We start from the raw sequence: 26,709 nt of genomic DNA, 5'->3' as shown, positions 1-26,709 counted from the left end.
GGAACATGAAATATAATCACTGGAAGAACCATAACTCCATTCTTCATTGCTATAATTCACCTCCAATCAATTATATATATATTGTTGCTATCTCAGGAGCATCTTTTCCCCAAATCATTCATGCTCTTTCTATTAGATTGGTGTTTCTCAAAATTGTTTTACTATGACCCACAGTACTAAGTAAGTGAAGTCACTCAGTCGTGTCTGACTCTTTGTGACCCCGTGGACTGTAGCCTACCAGGCTTCTCCGTCCATGGGATTCTCCAGGCAAGAATACTGGAGTGGGTTACCATTTCCTTCTCCAAGGGATCTTCCCGACCCAGGGATCGAACCTGGGTCTCCCACATTGGAGGCAGACGCTTTAACCTCTGAGCCACCAGGGAAGATTTTATGACATAGTATATGTAAATTTGCATATCTGAAACTAAATGATTATGAAATGATGCTTTCCCTAGGCAATATATTCTGATTTTTTAAATTTCATTTGATTTCATTAAGAAAATAATTGGAATTGATTTCGTGATCCACTGATGGGTTGAGACTTGCAGTTTAAAAAACACTTCACTGTCTACCAAAACATCATATTAAAACCCTGAGATAAAAATTCCAGTCACTATCAAGAACCTTCTGTGGTCCGCTCCTCTGCAGTGCAGTCTGAGAGTACTGGCCATAACTCCCAGCAACCTGGTTGATTATCATAGTGGTTTCCCTATGTATGCCTTTTCCAGAACAGAGATCTGTCAAGCAACAAACCTACAAACATAGTATGGAAAAAGTTTTTCTCAAATACGATTACCCTCTAGGATTAGTCTATTAGATTTAAAAGCTGAAATATTGTTAGCATATCATAGAATTTACCCTTTTGAAATGTCCAATTCAGTGCTTTCTGGAACATTCACAAAATTGTGCAATCATCACCACTACCTAAATCCAGGATGTTTTCAATGCTCTAAAGAGAAATCCCATAGCTATTAACAGTCCTTCCCCATCACTCCATTGATCATCCCTAGAACTAGTAATCTACTTTCAGTCTCTATGGATTTGCCTATTCTAGAAATTTCAAATAAATGAAATCATACAAATGTGTTGCTTATTGTGTGTGGCTTACTCTACTCGGCATATTTTCAAAAATCATGTATCAACGGTCGTTTCTTTTAGGGCTGAATAATATCACATTATATGGACTTGTCATATTTTGTTTATTCATGCATCCTCTGATGAACATTTGAGTTGCTTCCACTTTTTGGCTCTTTTGGAATGCTGCTGTGAATAACCACGTACAAGTTTTTGTGTGACCATGTTTTCAGTTCTCTTCGGTGCATGCCTAGGAGTAGCTGATCATAAGATAATTCTATGTTTAACATTTTGAGGACCTGGAAAACTATTTTCCACCCAAGCTTCACCATTTCACATTCCCACCAGCAATATATGAGGGTTTCAATTTCTCCAATACAAGTTATTTTATGTATATTTATTATTGACACTCTAGGGTGTGAAGTAGAATCTCACGGTTTTCATGTGCATTTCCAAGATGATTAATGATGTTTAGCATTTCTCATATGCATTTTGGTTTATTGTATATTTTCTCTGGAGAAATGTCTATTCAAGTCCCTTGCCTATTTTTTAAACTGGGTTGTCTTTTTCGTACAATTTTAAGAATTATTTATATATATATTCTGAATACTAGTCCCTTATATAATCTGCAAATATTTTCTCCCAATGTATGAGTTGTCTTCTCATTCCCTTGAGAGTGCCCTTTGATGCAAAAATAGTTTTTACTTTTGATGAAGTCCAATTTATTGTACTTTTTTGTCACGTGTGTTTCTGGGGTCATATCTAAGAAGCCACTGCTTAGTTACAGAGATATATGCCTATGTTTTCTTCTAAGAGTTTTACAATTTTTGCTCTTATATTTAGGTCTGTGATTCATTTTGAATTAATTTTTATGCTTGGTGTGAAGTAGGGGTCATTTGCAAAAGAATGAAGTTGGACCCCTACTTCACACCAAACATACAAGGAATGAAAAGCCCAGTTATCATGGGCCTCCCTGATAGCTCAGTTGGTAAAGAATCCTGCAATGAAGGAGACCCCGGTTCAATTCCTGGGTTGTGAAGATCCCCTGGATAAGGGATAGGCTACCCACTCCAATATTCCTGGACTTCCCTTGTGGCTTAGCTAATAAAGAATCCACCTGCAATGCGGGAGACCTGGGTTCGATCCCTGGGTTGGGAAGATCCCCTGGAGAAGGGAAAGGCTACCCATTCCAGTATTATGGCCTAGAAAATTCCAGACTGTATAGTCCATGGTGTCGCAAAGAGTCAGACACGACTGAGTGACTTAAAAAAAAATCAGTTATCATAGCACCGTTTGTTTAAACGACTATTGTTCTTCAATTAAATTTTCCTGGCATCCTTGTCAAAAATCAATTGACATAAACATAAAGGTTTATTTCTGGACTTTCAATTCTTTTCCATTGATCTGTATGTCTTTTGATCTTTCCATTGATCTATATCTTTATGCCAGTAACACACTGTTTTGAGTATTGCAGATTTTTAGCAAGTTTTCAAATCAGAAGCTGTAAGTCTTACAACTTTGCTCTTCTTTTGCAAGACTATTTATTTGCTACTCTAGGTTTCTTGCATTTGTATATGAATTTTAGAATCACCTTGCCAATTTCTAGGACTTCCCTGGTGGCTCAGACGGTAAAGCATCTGCCTAGAATGTGGGAGACCCAGGTTCAATCCATTGGTTGGGAAGATCGTCTGGAGAAGGAAATGGCAACCCACTCCAGTACTCTTGCCTGGAAAATCCCATGAGGAGCATGGTAGGCTCCTACAGTCCATGGGGTCGAAAAAGATAGCTAGAATTTTAATAGGTATGAGAAGAGAGAGTTTTACTTCTTCCTTTCCAACCTGAAAACCTTTAATTTCTTTTTCTTGCCTCATTGCTCTGACTTCAATCTGTAGTATGATGTTGAATGGCAGCTTTCCTGGTGGCTCAGTGGTAAAGAACCCACGTGCCAATGCAAGAGTCACGGGTTCGATCCCTAGATTGGGAAGATACCCTGGAGTAGGAAATGGCAACCCACTCCAGTATTCTTGCCTGGTAAATCCCAGGGCCAGATGAGTCCTAGCAGGCTACAGTGCATGGCATTGCAAAAGAGTCAGACACAACTTAGTGACTGAGCATGTGCACGTGATGTTGAATAAAAATGGTAAGAGCTGATGTTCTTGTCTTACTCCTGATCTCCGGGTAAAAGCATTCAGTCTTTCACCATTAATTATGATGTTAGCTGTGGGTTTTTGTAGATGCCCTTTATCAAATTGAAGAAATTCACTTTGATACCTAGTTTGTTGAGTATGATGTGTGTTAAATTTTAAGTTATTTCTTTGAGTCTATTCAGGTAATCATGCTCAGTTCAATTCAGTTCAGTTCAGTCGCTCAGTCATGTCCGACTGCGATTCCATGGACTGCAGCATGCCAGGCTCCTTGTACATAACCGGAGCTTGCTCAAACTCATGTCCATCAAGTCGGTGACGCCATCCAATCATCTCATCTTCTGTCGTCCCCTTCTCCTCCTGCCTTTAATCTTTCCTAGCATCAGGATCTTTTCCAATGAGTCAGTTCCTCCCATCAGGTGGCCAAAGTATTGGAGTTTCAGCTTCAACATCAGTCCTTCCAATGAATATTCAGGACTGATTTCCTTTAGGATTGACTGGTTTGATCTCCATGTAGTCCAAGGGACTCTCAAGGGTCTTCTCCAACATCACAGTTCAAAAACATCAATTCTTCGGCATTCAGCTTTCTTTATAGTCTAGTTCGCACATCCATACATGACTACTGGAAAAACCATAGCTTTGACTAGATGGACCTTTGTTGGCAAAGTAATGTCTCTGCTTTTTGATATGCTGTCTAGGTTGGTCATAGCTTTTCTTCCAAGGAGCAAGCGTCTTTAAATTTCAAGGCTGCAGTCACCATCTGTGGTGATTTTGGAGCCCAAGAAAAGAAAGTGTCAGTTTCCATTGTTTCCCCATCTATTTGCCATGAAGTGATGGGACTAGATGCCACGATCTTAGTTTTTTGAATGTTGAGTTTTAGGCCAGCTTTTTCACTCTCCTCTTTCACTTTCATCAGGAGGCTCTTTAGATCCTCTTCACTTTATGCCATTAGGGTGGTATCATCTGTATATTTGAAATTATTGATATTTCTCCCAGCAATCTTGATTCCAGCTTGTGCTTCATCCAGCCCAGCGTTCTGCATGATGTATTCTGCATATAAGTTAAATAAGCAGGGTGACAATATGCAACCTTGATGTACTTTAATCTTTCCTAGCATCAGGATCTTTTTGGAACCAGTCTGTTCCATGTCTGGTTCTTGGCCTGCATACAGATTTCTTAGGAGGCAGATAAGTCTGGTATTCCCATCTCCTGAAGAAGGTTTTTTGTTCTGTTTGGTGTACTACATTGATTTCAGAATGCTGAACTCAATATATTCTTGTATTCCTGGAATAAATCCAACTTTGTCATGGTGTATAATTGTTTTTATATGTTAGATTTGTTTTCTCAGTATTCTGGTATGGACTGCTGCATGTATATTTTGACTTGGTTTGGTAGTATTTTGGTATGAACTGTTACATATATACTCATAAGAGATATCGTCTGTCATTTTGTTCCCTTATAATGACCTTTCCTGGTTTTGGTGTCAGGAATAATATGGATCCCATAACCTAGTTTTTGGAGGAAACTGAAGGATTGGTGTTAGTTCTTCTCTACACATATCACTAAGTTTATCATTGAAGGCATCTGTTCCTGAGCTGTTCATAGGAAGTTTTTAAAAATTATTAATTAAATCTCTTTATTTATTATGAGTCTTTTGAGATTTTCTATTATTCAATAAGTTTCAGTAGTTTGTCTTCCTAGGAATTTGTCCATTTCATTTATGTTATCTAATCTGTTGACCTTATAATTGCTCAGAGTAATCCCTTATAATCCTTTTTTATCTCTATAAGGTCAATAGTAATAACTCTTCTTTTGCATATTATTCCTTAGAAAGGTCCTTTCTTTCTCTCATGGTGGTTTAGTTGCTAAGTTGTGTCTGACTCTTTGCAACCCCGTGGACCATAGCCCACCAGGCTCCTCTGTCCTTGGGATTTTTCAAGCAAGAATACTGGAGTGGGTTGCCATTTCCTTCTCCAGGGGATCTTCCCCACCCAGGGATTGAACTCAGGTCTCCTGCATTGCAGGTGGATTCTTTGCCAACTGAGCCACCAGGGAAGCTCCTATCTTTCATGATTTTAGTAACTTGAATCTTTTTGTCTTGTTAAGTCTAGCCAAAGTGTTTTTGTCATTGTTGATGATCTTTTCAAAGAGCCAATGTTCAACTTTGTTGATTTTTCTCCATTTCCCTAGTTCCTATTTGTTTCTACTCTGATCTTTATTATTTCCTTCTATCTGCTACTTTTGAATTAGCTTGATTTTCATTTGTAATTTCTTAAGATGGAAGGTTAAATTATGGTTTTCAATCTTTTATTTTTTAATGTAGGCATTTATAGCTAAAATTTCCCGCTAATCACTATTTTAGCTATAAGTAGTGGCATATTGAGTTTTCATTTTTATTAATATCAAAGTGATTCATTCTTTGACCCATTGTTTTTGTTTAGGAAGGTATTTAATTTCACATATTTAAAATTTCCCTTCTGCTATTGGTTCCTAATTTCATTTTACTGTGGTCAGAGAACTGATTTTATATGAATTCAACTCTTCTCAAATTATTGACATTTGTTTCACGACCTAATATATGATCTATCCTAAAGAATATTTCATGTACAATTGAGAAGAATGTATGTTCTGCTGTTATTGGGTATACTGTCTTATTATAAATGTCAGTTAGGTATTGTAGGTTAATATGAAACATCAAAAATGTCTCAAAAATTGGTGACAAACAAGTAGTCTTTTAGTTTATACATTGAAATCTATAAATACCAAATTTACATGTATATTTTAACTAAATTAATGGATTTTGTTGAATAAATTGATAAATAAGCAAATTTTGTGGATGAACTGGGCCACTTTTGCTGGATTTTATGATGGAAAAAGACTCAAGTTTTCCAGTTCAACCACTCCCTGAATGCAGGAATATTTTTTAAAATCCACATAGTAATGCTCAAAATTCTCCAAGCCAGGCTTCAGCAATATGTGAACCATGAACTTCCATATGTTCAAGCTGGTTTTAGAAAAGGCAGAGGAACCAGAGAGCAAATTGCCAACATCCACTGGATCATGTAAAAAGCAAGAGAGTTCCAGAAAAATATCTATTTCTGCTTTATTGACTATGCCAAAGCCTTTGACTGTGTGGATCACAATAAACTGGAAAATTCAAGAGATGGGAATACCAGACCACCTGACCTGCCTCTTGAGAAACCTATATGCAGGTCAGGAAGCAACAGTTAGAACTGGACATGGAACAACAGACTGGTTCCAAATAGGAAAAGGAGTACATCAAGGCTGAATATTGTCACCCTGCTTATTTAACTTATATGCAGAGTACATGATGAGAAATGCTGGACTGGAAGAAACACCAGCTGGAATCAAGATTGCCGGGAGAAATATCAATAACCTCAGATATGCAGATGACACCACCCTTATGGCAGAAAGTGAAGAGGAACTCAAAAGCCTCTTGATGAAAGTAAAAGAGGAGAGTGAAAAAGTTGGCCGAAAGCTCAACATTCAGAAAACGAAGATCATGGCATCTGGTCCCATCACTTCACAGGAAATAGATGGGGAAACAGTGGAAACAGTGGCAGACTTTTATTTTGGGGGGCTCCAAAATCACTGCAGATGGTGATTGCAGCCAAGAAATTAAAAGATGCTTATTCCTTGGAAGGAAAGTTATGACCAACCTAGATAGCATATTGAAAAGCAGAACATTACTTTGCCAACAAAGGTCCGTCTAGTCAAGGCTATGGTTTTTCCAGTGGTCATGTATGGATGTGAGAGTTGGACTGTGAAGAAAGCTGAGTGCTGAAGCATTGATGCTTTTGAACTGTGGTGTTGGGGAAGACTCTTGAGAGTCCCTTGGACTGCAAGGAGATCCAACCAGTCCATTCTAAAGGAGATCAGCCCTGGGTATTTTTTGGAAGGAATGATGCTAAAGCTGAAGCTCCAGTACTTTGGCCACCTCATGCGAAGAGTTGACTCATTGGAAAAGACTCTGATGCTGGGAGGGTTTGGGGGCAGGAGGAAAAGGGGATGACAGAGGATGAGATGGCTGGATGGCATCACTGACTTGATGGACGTGAGTTTGAGTGAACTCCGAGAGTTGGTGATGGACAGGGAGGCCTGGCGTGCTGTGATTCATGGGGTCGCAAAGAGTCAGACATGACTGAGCGACTGAACTGAACTGAACTGAAAGTCATCATCCCTGTTTGCACTTGAACATTTTCAGGGAATTAGGTGGAGATAGCAGTTGATTTCTCCAGATAAACACTTTCCCTACTGAATAGCTATCAGAAAGATTTCTGTACACTTAGGTGACGCTGGCTGCTCTATAAATTCCTTGTTCTACTTCAAGTTCTAGAATCAGCATTAAGTAACTTTAATTTGATATTCCCTTCCCCTTTCAGATGCTGACCTTTTAAACACAGCTATCACCTTTTAAACACAGTTATCACTGTTTCTTTGGTGTCTTCTCTAAGTTAAACATATTATTTCTCCTAACTATTATTCATATAACACTTTCCAGAAGACTCAACATCTTATTCATTCCCATCTGAATAGTCTCAAATTTATTATCAGTTTCTTAAGGTATAACATCCATGAGTGGACATGCACACCTAATGTGCACTGACTAAAGTAGTGCACAGTAGTAGTATCACACTCCTGTATGTGAACCTTGCACATATTCCACTAATACAACCTAACATTTTCCCCAATAACCTCATTGCAATCATAGTTCTCATGTGGAAGGTATCACCTAAGCTGTCTTTTAAAGTGAAAGTCGCTCAGTTGTGACTGACTTTTTGTGACCCCATGGACCATAGCCTGCCAGGGTCCTCTGTCTATGGGATTCTCCAGGCCACAATACCAGAGTGGGTAGCTGTTCCCTTCTCCAGGGGATCTTCCGAACCCAGAGATCTTTTAAAGACAAGTAGAAATCCAGCATTTAAAGCAAAAGGAAGAGCATTTATAGTCACAGGGGCATAAGAGAACATGAATTGCAAAAACCTGTAATGTTTCATTTGAATATTTTTGAACTGGCTGACAATGGTGAGTATGGTGTGAATTTTAGCTTCACTACAATTTGAGTCAAATATAATTATTGATGATGATCTTCTGATTACCTAAAATTCCTGCAAACTTTTGATTTTTCACTCTGATCCTTTGAAAACCAAGTGGACTTCTATTTTGTGAAATTGCATATACTCAAATAAGAACAACAATATTGTGACAGTCACCAAATCAGATGAGAATTTATAGAGATTCTCAAGGTACTCTACCTGTCTGTTAGGTACCCTCTCTTGAATCTGTTGGGCTGTGCCAGCTTCTGGATCCTTTTGGAAGGGTGGCAAAACAGTGCAGGAGAGGGAATCTCCCAGATTACAGACTCTCTACCGCAGCTATAATAATATTGAACCCTGCAAGTTGTAGAAGAGAAAGTGAGTGAAACAGGCATGAATTTGAATGATCAAATCCAAGCAGTCTAATAGTGTAATAGGAGCCCACAAAGAAGTAATAAATTCTATACATTTTCCAACTGATTCTATGAAGACAGCATTACCATAAACAAAGACACTACAAAAAAAAAGACATTAGAAGAAAACTACAGATTAATATCTTACGAATATAGATGCAAAGATTCTAAGGTTTTATTGGAACACAGGCACAATTGTTTACATATGTCTATAGGTACTTTCTCAGAGTTGCAGCAGACAATTTATGGCCAACTTTACATCTGGCCCCTTCCAGAAAAAGTTTGCTGACTTTTAACTGAATTGTATATTGAAGGAGGTAGAGAAGTGGCTACCTCAGTTATCATATAAACCAAACTTCACATAATGGTTATCTTCCCTTTTTTCTTTACTTTAACTTCCCTCATGCCTGTACCCATCCTCCCCACACCTTATCGTCTTTCCTCAAAGCGCCAACTAGGAAAGTCCAGTCATTCAACAAACATTCAATGAAAACAAATTTGCAAAGGGCATCAAAAGTCTTAACAACATTATTACTTTGAGATGCCCTAATTAACTCATTATAACCAAGCCCATGGGTGCTATACAAAATTCACAGTTTCATGAATAAAATAAGTGTTATATATTGTACTATATGTAGTATATAGTATATAACACAATAGTGTTACATATTGTACTTGTGTGTGTGCTGTCGCTTCCGTCATGCCCAGCTCTTTGCGACTTTATGAACTGTAGCCCGTCAGGCTGCTCTGTCCAGGAGATTCTCCAGGCAAGAATACTGGAGTGGGTTGCCATGCCCTTCAGGAGATCTTCTCGACCCAGGGATCGAACCCTCATCTGTCTCCTGCACTGGCAGCTGGGTTCTTTACCACTAGCACCACCTGGGAAGCCCATCTATGGTACACATCCTTGCATAACACCCTCATTTTATTAAAAAATCAAAATCATGATAAGCCAAGAAACTGTAAGATATAAGTCTGCAGTAGCTAAATATTAGATGTTGCTCTGGAAAAGTTTTACTGTAGCATCAGATTGGAAATGGATATAGAATCCCTAATCTTTAGTAAATTTTGTGTTTCTGAAAATATACAACCTGGTAATACACAAATACTAACCTGTTAGGTACATATCTGTGGGAGACTTCCTTAGGCTGGGCAAGGCTCTCTAATCTTTGGGTCATTTGAGCCTTCATAGCACTCCGGGAAACAGGGCGAATAGGATCTTGATTTCCCCAAAACAGTTTTCTGTTAAAAAGCAGAAAAAAAAAAATGGTAAGAAAATTCACTGATAATTGACATCTTAGAAATGGCTCTTGGTGGCTTCTCTATTGATTTTACTTCACTTCAAGAACTATCTCTATTATAAAATTTTACAATTTCCAGGCATCAGGAGCTGATAAACTACTTATGGAAGTTAAAACAAGAACAAGGCTGTTTTATCTACTGTCTTAAAAGGTGATGACCAAAAACGAATCTATTAGAGACAGTTCTGTTTCTGCCATCATGTAATGGATGCTGTAATTACAGTAAGATCATCATAAAATGGGCACACCACTTATCCACACTGTGACCTCACCTTGGTGAAGCACTGTGCCAGGTAGTCAGATCTAATTAACTCCCATAGACCCCACCTCCAGATACCATCCCACTGGGGCTCGGGATTTCAACATGTAAAATTTGAGGGGACACAAACATTCAGTCTGTATTATCTGATAAAGTACTGGCATTCAAAAATACAAAGAACTCTTAAAAATTCAACCATAAAAAACAAACAATCCAATTAAAAAGTGGACAAAATATGTGAATACATATTTTAAAGAAGATGATACACAGATGGCAAATAAGCATATGTTATATGCTCAACATCATGTCCTTAGGGACCTGCAAATTAAAATAATGGGGTACCTCTGCACATTTATTAAAAGGGCTAAAGTACAAAGCACTGATAACACCAATGCTGGTGAAGACGTGAAGCAGCAGGAACTTTCATTCGTTGGTGGTAGGAAGGGTACAGATACTTTGGAAGACAGTTTTGCAGTTTCTCACAAAGCCAAGATCATAGTCTTCCCATATGATCCAGTCATCGTACTCCAAGGTCTTTACCCAAATGAGCTGAAAACCTTTATCTACACAAAAACCTGCATATGACTATTTACAGCAGGTTTATTCATAATTGCACCAAGTCAGAGGCAACCAACATGTCCTTCAGTAAGTGAATACACTATGGTACATCCAGACTATGGAATATTACTCAATGCTAAAAAGAAATGTACTATTAATGAAAAGCCATGGAAGAACACTAAAGGCATTTTGCTAAGTGAAAGGAGGCTGTCTGAAAATTTACATATTGTATCATTCTGACACTATGTAACATTCCAGAAAAGGTAAACCTGCAGATACAGTTAAAAGATCAATGGTTGCAAGGGGTTTGGAGAGAAGGGAAAGAGGGAGAGGGATCAATAGGTGTCACACAGGTAATTTTTAGGGCAGTGAAACTATTCTGTAAAATAATATGGGTCGGGAAGATCCTCTAGAGAAGGAAATGGCAACCCACTCCAGTATTCTCCCTGGAAAATCCCGTGGACAGAGGAGCCTGGTAGCCTACAATCCATGGGGTCGCAAAGAGTCAGACACGACTAAGTGACTAAACTGTCACTTTTCAATGCAAGTTAATACTGTTAATAATAAGGTGAACTAGGGGAGGGGTGGTAATACAGAAACCTTCTCTGTACTTAAGTTTTTCTGTAAGTCTAAAACTGCTTTAAAAAATAAAATCCATTAATTTAGAAAATAAAAGAGCAATGGATTAGTGAAAAAAATCAGGCTTTGTTCACGAACCAAAAGAGAAAAGGGGACATCCTGTGATCAGGAATGTAAAGCCAGTGGGTCCAGCCTGCTGGAGACCCCAGAGAACAGATACGCTCTCGGCAGAGGCTTAGAGACACAGGACCAGATGTTAGAAGTGGCAAACCCGAACTCGGAGGATGGACGCAAGTGTGTCACATGCGTGTAGAATAATGCCCTGAGACAGTGATTCTCAAACCTGTCTGCCTGTTAGGATCATCTGGGAAGTCTTTAACACTCCTAAAGTCTAGACTGTGCCCCAGGCCAAGTGAGTCAAGATTTCTGGGGATGGAACACAAGAATCAGTCAGCTTTTAAATTTTCCAGATGACTCCAGTGTGCAGACAAATTTGAGAACTACTGAGCTAAGGTTCGCTTTCCATGTGCTGACTCAGCTGAGGTGACAATACTGATTCAGTGGCTCCAGTTGAGCACAGAGGTGCTAGGATGCGGAGTAAGCGGACAGGTAAAAATAATACTCATTGAATGTAAGGAATAATCATCACAAACAAGACTACATAATATTACCTTACCTATCTGGGGCTCCCCATTGTTTCTTAGGCCTAGAAAGATCTTGAATTCTCTTCCTAGAAAAAGAACTAACAAATACCAGCAGATTAATTCAATGAGGATGCTTAACAAATATGTTTACATTAGATGTAATCAAACAAATCTCATCTGAGGGAGAAATAAAAACCAAGGTTCTATTATATAGGATTTGAAGAGTACTAAAAAAGCTAAAAGTATTCAAAAATATTGTGAACCCCAAATTCTCACTTTTAAAATCATTAAAAATATACTATACAATAAAACAAAATAAATACACAATATAACCAAGACTGTACTGTCTCCAGCAGAATCCAAGTAAAATGTACACTTAATGGCAAAACCCCTCAATTTTCATAGAAAGTAAGTTTGTAAACGCTTGAAAGCACTGGATGTTGAAGAGACTGTACAGGAAAACTTCAGACAGAATTTGTGGCTTCAGGTAAACTATGAAATAGGCAAAATATACTTTGGGTACCACTCAACCTCCATCCTGCTCTATTCTGCTCCCTTGGACTTCCCTGACTATCCTGAATCCACTTATAGCAGACAGTTTGTGGTCCCCACGTATCCACGTGTTCCTTTACAGTTTCCAGACTCCTTTGCAGCTGTTTGAAGCTATGTGACTAATTATGTCTATCCTCAGCCGAAGTTACTGAATAATAACAAATCTTTTCAAACATGAGATTGTGATGGTGATTTGAGATAACCAAAAGATTCTTTAGCAGTTAAATGTTTGAGGTCTGATATGTAATTGATGGACTTCCTAGGTGGCTCAGTGGTAAAGAGTCCATCTGCCAAGGCAGGAGATGCTGGAGACACAGGTTCAATCCCTCTGTGGGGAAGATCTCCCTCTGGAGAAGGAAAAGGCAATCCACTTCAGTATCCCTGCCTGAAAAATCTCATGGACAGAGGAGTCTGGTGGGCTACAGTCCATGGTGTCACAAAGGGTTGGACACGACTGAGTCACTGAACACGACTGCGTGACTGACCACATACATACGTAATTGATAAAATGCACCCTGCCCCAAGCCATGTCTGCTGTTGTCTAGAAATAATGAAGATACTGTCCACTGCCAAGGAAAAAATAACTACAACCTTACTCAATTTAAAAAAAAAATGATTTTGCTACGCAAGTACTGTTCGAACCCTGCTATGATGGCCTGAACCAACTTTCCAGAGAGGGTAGCTAGGCGGAGGAAAAAGCAAACTATAGTGCAGACAAAACATCTTCTTATATATGAATCTTTGCAGGCAATTTAGCTCCTGGCTTCATCATCACCTCTAAGCCAGGTTTTCCCTTTCTATCTTTTCTTCACCACCTAAATAATATTATTTTAATGCATCACTTTATATATAAGACTACTGACAGTTTCTCCATTTATTTATATAGATGGTTGAACTGTATTGTTACTTTAATTGGAAATGATCTCATTAACACCTGCTAATCCTGCGTGAAGGTCTGACTAATCTCTCCTTTTCATTTACTTATTGTGCATTGTGTCACCATAGCTACGATTTCAACCTACATCTCTTCATCTTAACACAGGCTTGCCTTCTCTCTCAATTATTACATTACCTTACAACATCTACTCGTGATCCTGTGCAGAAACAAAAGAATGTGGTGGAAGGATCTGAACTCCTGAAGGCAGATTTCTTTTTTAATGAGGATTACTTTGCTGTTCCATATTTTCATTGATAATTAATCTCCTGTAGTTTGCCAATAACTAACAAAAATTTTGGAAATTCTTACCTTAGGAGCAGACCAATAAATATATGTTTATATAGCAACAATTAGGAAACAATTTCATGTCTGAATTGATGGGGTAATTCAAATAATTCTTTCTTTCGGTCAGAATGCTCTTTTACACTTGACAATTTTCCTTATCCTAGAGTAGGAAATGGCAACCCACTCCAGTATTCTTGCCTGGAAAATTCCATGGATAGAGGTGCCTGGCAGGCTATAGTCCATGGGGTTGCAAAGAGTTGGACATGACTGAGTGACTGAACACCCATGTATATTTTGCTTATACTAAATATTTCTTTTAAAACCATTAGGTACAGCACATTTGTTTAACAAGATTATTTAGAGAACTGGGACAGGCACAAAACAAAATTTTCTCACAGAGTCAAACCAAATTAACCAATCAAATGAAAGCAAGAAATAATATAACAACAAAAACAAAAACACTGAAAGAAACACTCGTCATAGTCTTTTTTTAAGTATAAAAACTTTCCAGATGTAAATGATTTCACTGTCTATTTAGTAATAGGAGAGTCTGCTCACTTGGCATGCATTTATTTGAAGTAACTTGGTATTTTAAGTGGATATTCAGGAATATGCAGTAAAGGTTAGTTCTGCCAGATTCGCTGCCTGCTACTGCTACTGCTGCTAAGTCACTTCAGTCATGTCCGACTCTGTGTGACCCCACAGACGGCAGCCTACTAGGCTCCGCCGTCCCTGGGATTCCTGAGGCAAGAACACTGGAGTGGGTTGCCATTTCCTTCTCCAATGCATGGAAGTGAAAAGTGAAAGGGAAGTCGCTCAGTCGTGTCCGACTCCTAGCGACCCCATGGACTGCAGCCGACCAGGCTCCTCCGTCCACGGGATTTTCCAGGCAAGAGTACTGGAGTGGGGTGCCATCGCCTTCTCCGGATTTGCGGCCTAGTCATCTTACAAAAGTGACATGATTACTCTGAATTTCACTTTCTCTCAGAAAATCTAGTTGATTATATCCACTCTATCAACTTCTCAGGATTCCTGTGAGAAAATAAACTTTAAACAGCAAAGTAGTGCATACAAATAAGGCCGCAGTATTTAATGCCTAAAAGAGGTGAGAAAAAAAACAACTAGAAAATATAGCACTTAGAAAACGCAAACTAAGTCCAACCAATGACAATAAATGTAGATGGTAAACAATAACAATATGAATAATTTCAACTCACTTATTAAAAGAGTGAAAAAATCAAATCTGGTATTATTTACTTCTCATCTATATGAGCTATTGATATGAACCTTTGGTATTTTCTCTTGAATGATTTTATTCTATTACCTTTTCTAAATATATCTTAACCAAATCAAGAATAAGCATCTATTTTCAGGAGACATCTAGTTTATACATTGCATATACACACACACATACATTTCTTTTTTTTTTTCCCCCCAAGATTGCTCTATCATGCTTTATTTTACTTTCATTCTCTTTTTTATTTATTTTTTAACTAAGGAATCAATTTTATTATAGAGACATATGGAAAGAATAGGTTATTTTATTCAAGTTTAAGTATTTTTTTTAATTTTTATTTTTTTTACTTTTATTTTTTTTAAACATTTTTCACACATTTCTTTTTCTTCATAGAGGGCACTTTCTTGAAATCTCATTAGCTACTGACTTTTGAATTAGAGGCAAGAGGAGACTGAGATACACTAACATGGAGCTTCACAAAATCTGCGACATGAGATGGTCAGTGCAGAATCCCAAGTGTCTTTAGGGACTTAACCTTTAGTTTCAGCCCTATTAAGTGACACACACCAGCACTGAGTGACAAGTAAACACTGAGCAAGAATTCTCCTACATCTCTATCTTAACCACTTTATCTCTCTTCTTTCCTTTTCCCAAGGGAACTGCCCCTAGAAAAGGGCCTTATGACAAAGGGAAAGAACAGGAATCTTCTCAAAACCCCCAAGAGAGGCTTTCATTTCAAATGCCCCAGATTGAGTGCCCCTTTCAGCTGGTAAAGTCTGAGAAAATAGTGCTATATCTATACTCTTACCGTTTCCTTACAAAGTCACAAGGACCAGGATCTGCAAAAGGAAAAGTAAAAGCAAAAATAAGATTCAATAAGAATCAAAGATATTCCCGCACACCACAACTAAAAGATTCCACATGCCACGGCTAAAAAAGACCAGCATGCTGCAAAGAAGACTGAAGATTCCCAAGCTGCAATTAAGACCCATGGCAGCCAAATAAATAAGTTTTTTAAAAATGAAAGATATGATAAAAATAGCCATTAGAAATCAATAAACAAAGGGACTAGGAAAAATAACTATTTGGGAGAAAGGCCAAAGTGGCTCAGACAGTAAAGAATCCATCTGCAATGCAGGAGACCTGGGTTCGATTCCTGGGTTGGGAAGATCCCTGGAGAAGGGCATGGCAACCACTCCAGTCTTCTTGCCTGGAGAATCCCCGTGGACAGAGCAGCCTGGCAGGCTGCAGTCCATGGGGTCGCAAGCGTCAGGCATGACTGAGAGACTACGCACAGCACATCTTGCCAAAGTAAACCACAAGTCAATCAAATGGTTAAATTAAAAAAAAAAAATTGAATTAAAAAATAAGAGAATATCTACTTAATGACTGGATTATAATCTGCATTAAAGGTGATGAAAGATAGAGAGGAAACATACAGATTAAAATATTAAAACTTAAAATGTGTGTCAAAAAATAAACCTTAGAAAACAAATTGGGAGAAATATGTAGTAACAAAATGATAAAGTCTTAATATCTGAAGAGTATAAAAGTACAGATGAATAAGAAAAACACTAAAAAAGTTTCAAACGTTAAATAGACAAAGAAGAGGAGTTCAAAGAAGAGGAAGACATATGAAGGGCTAATAAACATAAAAAGTTCAAACTTGCTTGTAATCAAAACAATACAAATAAAGAATGAGATTTTTTAAAAAACTATCACATTAGCAAAATGTTTTTACAAAGAATAACAACGCTGGGAGGATCAGATGAAGTACTTCCATGCTGCTGGTGGATATTTAAATTAGTTCATTTTGTGGAAAATAATTTGGTGTATGAGTCAGCAATACTTATCTTCCTTAACCTAATTCTACTTCTAAAATAGAAGTACTTCAGAGTACTTTCTTTAGTCCTCTAAAGAAGTAACTACAAATGTGGGCAAAGACTTATGCACAAAAATGTTAATGGTGGTATCTTCAGCAGTAAAAAGCTGGATACACCTGGTATTATCCAAAACAGATGAAATGGAAGCAAATTAATTCATGTTTAGAAGTTCTTTTTTAATGTGGGCAAATATAGGCCTTATCCTAAGGCCTATTACAGTAGGCTTCTTTAGGACAAATTGTTCCAGTTTCTCCTGGGGAGTTTCTAACCATATCTGGGAGCTCTGAAATAACATTTTCTACTGTCTGGCGTGTTCGGGATAAATGAAAGTGGGTATACTCTGACATCAGACAGACGTGGCTCAAACCCCAGTTTTGTTACTTACTCAACTGTTCAATCTTGGGCAAATTAAATAATTAATGCTAAAAAATTTTTTCTTTTCTTTTTTTAAATATAAATTTATTCATTTTAATTAGAGGCTAATTACTTTACAATATTGTATTGGTTTTGCCATATATCAACATGAATCTGCCACGGGTGCACACGTGTTCCCCATCCTGAACCCCTCTCCCACCTCCCTCCCCATTCCATCCCTCTGTTGAAACATGCATAATATCATATGTGAAACGAATGGCCAGTCTGGATTCGATGCATGATACAGGATGCTCGGGGCTGGTGCACTGGGATGACCCAGAGGAATGCTAAAAATGTTTAAATTAGGATTCTGCTTAACTTTCTATAAGTAAAGAAAAAGTTTAAGTAACTATTAAGTTTGAGTAATTGTAAAGTTTAAGTAATTTACTGTTAAGGGTTCCAACTATGAAAAGTAATATTAATGCAATGAGAACATAATTGTGAACATGTATTCACGTGTATTTTCACTGATTTCTTTATGCCTGTATACCCTCCCCTTCATTTCTAAAAGGACTTGAAATTGCTTACATAAACACATAACAGGATATTACTAAGATGAAAAATTCAGGAAAACAGGTAGAAAAACAGGTGGACGGAGAAGGGAAATAAAAATACAAAATGAAGAATGTAAAATAAAGTCATGTACCATTATATCTGAACATTTTACCACTGAGAGCAAAAGCCATAAACTTTTCCTAATATGAAATCTGAAACTCCTCTCGTGAGGTCTCTCAATGGTTTTACACACACACACATTAAATAAATTATAAGACTTGATAATGAAAAGATGAAGAAAATAAGATTTTTCCTTCTTCAAATTTTATTTTTGATATATGTATTACATGAAACCAAGATAAATTTTAAAAAATAAGAAGTTTTCAGTAAAGTATCATAATAACTGAATATAAGGCTAGATTTTATTCCCAAAAATTATTTCTCAGAAAAGAGGCTACCTTACAAGAATTCATCTTAGGAAGCACTTCCTCAATTACTTTCCCAACAAAGAAATGGCAAACAAAAACACAGCAGCCTGAAATAATTTCAGTTAATGCTAGAATGGAATAATTATAGAGCTCTCCATACAATTAAGTTTAAATCTGTATTTTACGAAAGAGGGAAGAGGTAAAGAAATTGAAAACAGATTTAATAATATTTTGGTGATATAATTTTATAATCTTAAGCGTTGGATGTTGCTTTAAACAAACATCATTTTAAAAAGCAAAAAGAAAGACAAAACACAAAGAATGAGGTGATTGTATTGTGAAGATAAAAGTACAGCTACAGAATGAATTTTTTAAGAGTTCTGTTATATTACATGAATGGGTTCCTAACAATAGCCAGGAATAGCATCAAACACAGATCCCTAATGCTATGATGGAATCTAGGCAAAAACTGAAACTGGCTGCTGAAATGTGGATAGGAGCTTTATCAAAGAGGGATGGAGCCAACCTCATCTGAACTCACTTGTCAACCTGAGAATCACCACAAATGGGAGAGCCTGACACTGTGTGTCTCCAAGTATAGCATCACCTATGAAAAATTCTTGCTCAAAACAACTTAGTTTCAGTCTAAGCAAGTCTCTCAATCTATATGCTTTGCAAGAAACAGAGGAGCTAAAAGAACAAGTTAAAAGACATCACAAAAAACAAATTAAATTCAGAATATGGGATATTTTACCCAATTTTTCTAACAAGTGTGTTTTAAAAAGGGAGAGAGGATTAGAGTTAGTGTTAAAGAGTGACAGAGAAGAGCCATGTGACCCTTGTTTGAGGCCTAATTAGAATGAACCAGCTGTAAAAATACAGTTTTGAGACAACTAAAACTGAAAATTAGTCGTTTAGTTGTTCCAACTCTGTGACCCCCTGGACTGTAGCCCACCAGGATCCTCTGTCCGTGGGACTCTCCAGGCAACTATACGGGAGTGGGTTGCCATTTCCTTCTCCAGGGGATCTTCCCCACCTAGGGATCAAACCTAGGTCTCCTGCATTGCAGGCAGAGACAATTAAGGAAGTTTAAATATTTAACAGGTATTAGATGGTAATAAATAATAATTGTAGATTTGAAGTGCAAATAATGACATGATACTTATATAGTGAATATAGTGAAGTCTCTCAGTCGTGTCTGACTCTTTGCGACCCCGTGGACTGTAGCCTACCAGGCTCCTCTGTCCATGGGATTTTCCAGGCAATAGCCCTGAAGTGGATTGCCATTTCCTTCTCCAGGGGATCTTCCCAACCCAAGGATCGAATCCAGGTCTCCCGCATTGTAGACAGACGTTTTACCATCTGCACCACCAGGGAAGTCTGACATGATACGTTTCTTTAAAAAGTCCTTAGTAATTAGAAAGGCATACAAGATATAATGGGCAAAATGACATGCTGTCTAGTATTTTCTTTAAAACAATTTGTCCTACAGGAGGCCCCAAAATGTGTGTGTGTGCACGTGCTCATGCATGTGTGTATAGTAGGAAGGGTTGGCAGGAGAACGCCTAGATGAAACAATTAGCAAAATGATAAATATTAAAACTAGATGGGGGTGTATTATAACACTCTCTATTTTGGGTGCATTTGAATATTTCTATAATAAAGCTGTAGAGATAAAAATGATTTTTCTGGAAAAACTGTTAAATTAGTCAAGAGGTAACCATAGTGGTATTAAGCATGCAAGTGAAAAAGTTGAATAAAACTGTTTTTCTACGAAATATGACATTAGAAATAACTATTTCTAAATTATATCACTGATTTTAATGTTATTTTAATTTTATAGGTATAGCGAAGTTAACACAATTCTAAACAAACGTTTTGTCTATTCTTTCTCCCTAAAAGATTATCTATTCAAATTGCCCAGAATTTTTTCTTTCCTTATATTCAAGAATCTATAGTAATCTCACTTTGGCAACACCTTGCTGTATCAAATTAAGCAGTTGTATTAACATCCAGATTCTCAGCATTTACAAGTGTCTGTAGAGAGTGCTTAGTTCACGCATCTCAATTTCACTAGAGAGGAAACACGCATCTATGACAAGACCAACAGTAACTTCCAAGTCTCTTACCTCCTAGTTTAGTGCTCTTTCCAATAGCATCAAGCTCCCTCTTCTACTAAGTATGTGCTTGCACTGAAATCCCCAGAATGTGGCCGGAGCCATGATTCGGGCATAGCAGGGTTCAAGCAGCCATATTTCTTTGGGGGCGAGGGCAGGATTGTACACATCCAATCCATCCTTGGGGCAGACCTTCCTGAGCATGACTCTAGTAACACTCCCTAAAATATTTCCCAGCTCCTTTTTCCTAGGGATGTCAAGATCCTCAACACTGCCACAATGGGTGAGTGCTGGCCTCTGAGCAAGACAGTGTGCTTCAACGTGGAGGTCGCCAAGGCTGCTAGGACCAAGATGCAATTTCAGAAGTTCTAAGACTGGACCCCTGCCTACTACTCCAAACAAAATAAAGTTATTTTCCCAATCAGGAAGAAAAAAAAAGTACTTTGCAGAGTGATACAAGGACTTTCCTGGTGGCCCAGTAGCTAAGACTCCGTGCTCTCAATGCAAGGGGCCAGGGTTCGATCCCTGGTCAGGGAACCAGATTCCACATGCGGCAACTAAAGAGCTTGCATGCAGCAATGTTAGCACAGCAGGTTAAGAATCTGCCTGCAATGCAGGAGACACAGGAGGTGTGGGTTTGATCTCTGGATTGGGAAGATCCCCTGGAGAAGGAAATCGCAACCCACTCCAGTACGCTTGCCTGGAAAACTACATAGACAGAGGACCCTGGTGGGTTACAGTCCAAAGACTTGCAAAGAGTTGGACACGACTGAGCGACTACCTTTCACTGTCAGATCACGGTGGGCCCTGGAGGAACCTCTTATTCTAAGGCTGACAGGAAGAAGCCCCGAAAGGATTCTGAGCAGGATGGTGAAAAGCATCTCCCTTTAAGAGATAATCAGAACGTATTGCTGTACTATGCCCTTTAGATATCTGTATTTTATTGCATAGCACACAAACTACACTGCTCACGTTGCCACCAAGCCAGCAAGTGGAACAAGCTGGCTTGTGCTCCAAACTATCTTCTGGGGAAGGCTGCCATCTGCTGGGAGGAAGCACGATCAAGGCTGTTCCCTGATGGGGGCAGTAAGCGTTTCTAACATGAAAAGGATGAGGTACCAAAGTATAACTATTCTCCACCTTGCCCTCTACCCCGTTTTCTTAAGGAGCCCATGTTTGAGCTGCTCAGCTTTCAGGTGTGACCGGGACACCGCTGATCTATCAAGGAAAGCCAGGGAGCACCTCTCAGAACAGATCTAGGGGGCAAGAGAGAGGCAAGCTGGCGCTTGAGAGGAAGAGGAAAGGTGTCTGTGGGGAAGCGCTGTCATGGTGACAGGGACTTGGGAAGAGATGTGTCTCAAGAACATTTTTAGCCTGCTTTGCTCTGTATGAGATGGTATAATTCCCTGGAAGATACTCCAGTAAAACCTACGTTACTTCTCAGAGCTTTCTGAACTAAAATTTGTGCTTGTTTTAGGTCTTCAAGTAGTCGAGTTCTATGCTGGGTATGACCATGTAAACAGACATTGGGATGTTCTTTGACATGACAGGTTAAGCCGTATAATTGTTACTACTATTCATTCTTCTTTGATCTTCTCTCAGGCACAGCTCCCTCGCACTGCGCTCCCCGCTGCCTTAGCTCTGGGTCATGTGGGCAAGAAATGGGAGAGTATGGGAAAGGCTTTTGCTTGCCAGTGAGAAGGCAGAAGAAAAGGCCAAAGCTCTTCTGTCTGATGTAACAACAACAAAAACTGGGACCTCCATGCAAACTAGAGCTCAAAAATATCACCTCCCCAAGCTACCTATGAAGCTATGTCTCCTCTCATACCCCTCAGTCTGTACTTTCGTGGCTTTTTTCTCTATTTTCAAATATATGCTTCATTTCACCTGATTTTATCTATGTTAAGATAGCATTAGCAACTGAGTAAGCACTGAGAAAGTTGGATTTATAGAATTTAAAAAGACACATGTATCTCAATATTCACTGCAGCACTATTTATAATAGACAGGACATGGAAGCAACCTAAATGTCCACTGACAGCTGAATGGCTAAGGAAGATGTGGTACATACATACAATGGATTATTACTCAGCTATAAAAAGGAATGAAACTGGGTCATTCGTAGTGATTCAAGGAGAACATTTTTGACAGAGTGATCTGGTACATATTTATAAGGAGGTGACAAATACCTAAGAGAAGAGCAAACTGACAGAGGAAAAAGCAAGTGAAACGATTGAGTTAGGAGCAAGGAGGCCCATGAGGCTGGAGAGCAGAGACAGTGGGGAGAGTGGTGGGACAGGAGGCTGGAGAGACAGTCAGATCAGGCCTTGTAGGCCTGCTTAGGATTTTCATCTACAAACTCTGTGACATGGGAACCTCTCTGGAGAGCTGAGAGCAGAAAATTTGCGTATAATTTATGTTCTTAGGGATCCCTGTGACTGCTACATGAAGCATGAATTGGTGGGAATAGAGTGGGGGATGAGTGAATGGGGCAAGAGTGGAAGCTACTGCAGCAGATCAAGCAAGAGATGACCGTGGTTTACAAAGGTGGTGAAGGTCTGGATGTTAAGAATGGATATTGTCATGACATATTTCAAAATCAGGGTTTGCTAATGGCTTGGAGGCAATGTGTAAAGGAATCAGGTGTCGAGAATGACTCCAGGTTTTTGACTTGAGCACCTGGATGAATGGATGGTGGTGTCATTTGCTGAAATGGAGGAAGATCAAGTTTGGGGGTAAAAGTAAGAGTTCAGTTATGGATATGGTAAATTTTACATTCCTACTAGATATTCAAGGAATGTTAAAAGACAACTGGTTATAAAATTCTGGAAAGAAAGAAATTGAGGCTGGAGATAATTTGGGAAGTCATCAGCATACAATTAAAGCTAGAACGGATGACACTGCCCAGGGAACAAGGGAAATCTAAAGAATCTGAGACCACCGAGCCATCACCCACTTCAACTGAGAGGCTGGGAAGAGACAGATGATCCAGCAAACGAAACTGAGTCAGGAACAATCGATGAGGTAGGATAATGATGAAGGCAGGAGTATCCAGCAGTCAAATAAAGAAAGATCTCCAAGAAAAAAGGAAGATATCAAACAAGTAAGCTGAGGATGAAGAATCAGTGGTTGAATTTGGCAACAATCATTGTGAGGTCAACAATCATTGTGACCTCAACTAGAGCAACTTCAGCTAAATAGAGAGGATAAAAGCTTAAGTAGGTTCTTAAGAGAATGGGAAGAGAGAACGTGGAAATAATGACTCATAAACAACTATTTACAGGATCTTTTTTCTCTAAAAAAGAGTAGAAAATAGGAGTGGTACCAGGAAGGATACACAAGGCTAAGGGGAGGTTTGGTTTCTTCAAGCTAGGAGTTATTGCTGCAAGTTCATGTGCTGATAGGAATGATCCAGTTGAGAGTGAAATAAAATGATACAGGAAAGAGAGGAGCAAAGAGCTTAGAGTTAGACGGGATAGGATCTAACATAAAGGTTGAGAGAATGGCCTCTGGTAAGAACAAAGATAGTTTGTCTATTATTAATAAAAGAAAAGCTAGAGTATATACATAGAACCTGGTAGTTTGATAGGTTCCATGTTAGATAGTGAATTGATTAGGGAAATGTAGTATGACTGCCAAGCAGCACTGAAAACACACTTGAAGTTTACAGTCATGGATTTAAAATCAGTCAACATAGTTGTTTGTTTTCTCTCTCTCTCTTTTTTTTTTTCATCTTTTCAAGTGCAGACCAGAACTGGATTTAAACAAGCAAGAAAGGAGAGACAATGAAGCCAATACTTGCAAGGAAGTGATTTCATTGGTAGATCATGGACTACAAAGTGAGAAAGGAGAGACAAAAAGACATAAGGTAGTGAGTGATATATAATGAACAGCTGATAGCATCAGTGGATTAGAGGTCCCTTTGAAGCTGAAGAATTGAGAAGGTACAAGGAAGAGTAAGTGAACTGGAAAAATGGGAAGTGATTAGAGTGCTTGAAATAGATATTTTGGAAATGGTACAGCAATTGACATTATCAAAGGCCAGTGCAGTGGATGTCTAAAATGGGGTGAAAGATCCCGTCATTCAAGGTGAAGAGGTCAAAGAACTATGAAGCCAAGTGGATCACCTATATGGATACTGAAATCTCCATGCATGACAACAGGGTTGGCAGTGGACAGAAAGGCAGTCAACTAGAGCAGTTTCAGTGGAGTGGGTAAGAAAGATGCCTGACTACGTGGGTTGAGTAAAGAATTACAGGCAAGAAAAAGGAGTCAGTGAGTACAGACAACTCTTTCGACAAGCTCTGCAATGACTTGCAGAAAAATGCAGAAAAATGGAGCTGATTGAAGGAGGAAGGTCTGAAGACCTGAGGTTAACGGTTACTTCAAGACAGAAGATTCTAGAGTGTATGTGTATGCTCATGGGTCTGATTCATTAGAAAGGGAGAAACTGATTCTGTAGGAGAGAAGGGAATAACTGCTGGAACAAAGTTCTTCAGGAGACAAGAGTGGACTCCAAAGCACATGTGGAAGATTTGCACAAGAGGTGTGGCTCTTCCCTGCAGTATGAGAAGAGACAGAATCCACGGACGCAGATTCAAGTAAGGCAATAGATTAGTGGTAAGAAAATAAGGGAGTTAATAACATTGCTTCTATTTTCTCAAGTGCGAGGCAAAGTCTTCAGCTGTTTGGAGTCAAAGATGTGAAGGCTGGAGGAGATGTAAAGAAGACATTTAGACATCTCACAGATTAGGGGAACTAATTTACTAGGTGAATAAAATGGGCTTGCTAGGCGGTGCCAAGTGACCAGCTGAGACCTGTGGTCATGAAACTGAAATAAAAGCAGTCAGTAGGGCTGTGTGATTTTCTACAGGAAGAGTCAGCTGCTCAGGTGTAGGCAGAGGGTGGTTGGTTGGGCTTAACCAAGGTTGAGGTTTTCCCAGGAGAAGTACGGTAAATGGCCAGTGAGCCAGTGGGGTGGTGGAAGATGTTGTAAGCAACTGAAATGACAGACCATAGAATCAAGACTGATAAAGAAAAGTCAAGGAGAACATGAGATAAAACATGGTCAGCCAAGGGACTGGAAGCCCAGCATGGATAAGGAATTGTTCTGGGTAGAGTCATCAATGAGAGGCCGTAAGTGAGCCGGATGTTTATACCCCAAAATCCCATCAGCCCTGTTATTTTGTGAACCTGGTAAAGACTGAGCATATAGTAAACACTTAGTGAATGTACCCTTTGCTAGGAAGTCACCAGGTGGAGAGAGGGCAGAAAGAAGAGATTGTTTCATTAACAAGAGTCTCAATTTCCTATCAGGGCTTCTTTAGGTCCAAAGACAGGGCACTGAAAAGCAGTAGGTAAATGACATAAGTATCACTTTCCTTTAAATCAAAATGGGCCCTTGCAGACAAACCTTCCCATTAGAGCCCCCAGGTCTAGATGGGGTTGGGTTGCTCAGTGCCCGGGAGAGACCCAAACACCTACCGCTCAGGGAAGACGGTGCAAACTGTGGCGGGAGTCTCATCAGCAGAGATGGGGAGACCATCACGCTGGCTCTAGGAAGCAACTCTATTTCTTGAGACTTGTGGGGCTTGCGGGGAACAGGGGGCCCCTGGGGCTTTCGGGGCTCGCGGGGCTTGCGGACCTCACGGGGCGCATGGGGCTCGTAGGGTGCATGTGGTTTGAGAGGCTTGTGGGACTCATAGGATTGGCAGAGCTCATAGGGCTTGGAGTGATTGGGGATCTCGTCGGACTCTGCATACTCCTCGGACTCGCCTCGCTGGTCTTGCTCGTCGGTCTCCTCGGAAAACCCCGCCTCCTCAGACTCCTCTAGCTGCTTGTTCCTGTCGAATATCCTGACAAGGGGCTTCTGGAGGGCTTCGGAGCGAGCGGATGTTTCTGCCGTGTGGTGCCCAGCGGACAGCCCAGAAGGACCCGAAAACTCTTGGCTCTCCATTGGGGGCCCAGAAGCTCCCGCTGGTTGACTGCCGGACGCCAGTCTCCTTCCAGAAGATAGAAGAGGATGCAGGCGGCCCGCGCCCAGCCCCAGCGAGCCCAACCCGCCTGCGGCCGCCGCCCGACAAGCCCCGCCCCCTGGGCCCCTCTCTGCGCGTTCTCCGGTTGCCAAGGGGACACTCCAAGCTGCTGGAGCCCACCTGGGCTCCTCCCGGGAGAAATGAGAAGCAGTTGAAAAGGAGAAGAGGGGCGGGCTCCTAATCTGCTGTTTTTGCCTCCTTGAAGTCTGTTTCTGTGGTGTTAAGTCAGAACTGTGGTGTTGAAAGACTCTTGAGAGTCCCTTGGACTACAAGAAGATCAAACCAGTCAATCCTAGA

The 26,709-nt window shown here is 39.5% G+C and overlaps 1 protein-coding gene across 1 annotated transcript in view; it reads right to left on the bottom strand.

Moving 5' to 3' along the window:
- THEGL (theg spermatid protein like) overlaps nucleotides 1-26,333 on the bottom strand; it is a 37,584-nt gene extending 11,251 nt beyond the window's left edge. The window contains exons 1-5 of the mRNA XM_052641761.1: nucleotides 25,862-26,333; nucleotides 13,654-13,675; nucleotides 12,062-12,115; nucleotides 9,802-9,930; nucleotides 8,495-8,632 (exon numbers count right to left, since the gene is read on the bottom strand). Coding sequence (XP_052497721.1) covers nucleotides 8,495-8,632; nucleotides 9,802-9,930; nucleotides 12,062-12,115; nucleotides 13,654-13,675; nucleotides 25,862-26,333 — 815 coding nt within the window. The remainder of the gene's footprint in view (nucleotides 1-8,494; nucleotides 8,633-9,801; nucleotides 9,931-12,061; nucleotides 12,116-13,653; nucleotides 13,676-25,861) is intronic.
- Nucleotides 26,334-26,709: the final 376 nt, after the last annotated feature.

Source organism: Budorcas taxicolor, chromosome 6, assembly GCF_023091745.1.
Source record: "Budorcas taxicolor isolate Tak-1 chromosome 6, Takin1.1, whole genome shotgun sequence".
Classification (NCBI taxonomy): domain Eukaryota; kingdom Metazoa; phylum Chordata; class Mammalia; order Artiodactyla; family Bovidae; genus Budorcas; species Budorcas taxicolor.
Note: the sequence above shows the minus strand (reverse complement) of the source record. Positions and strands in the feature narration are given on the sequence as shown.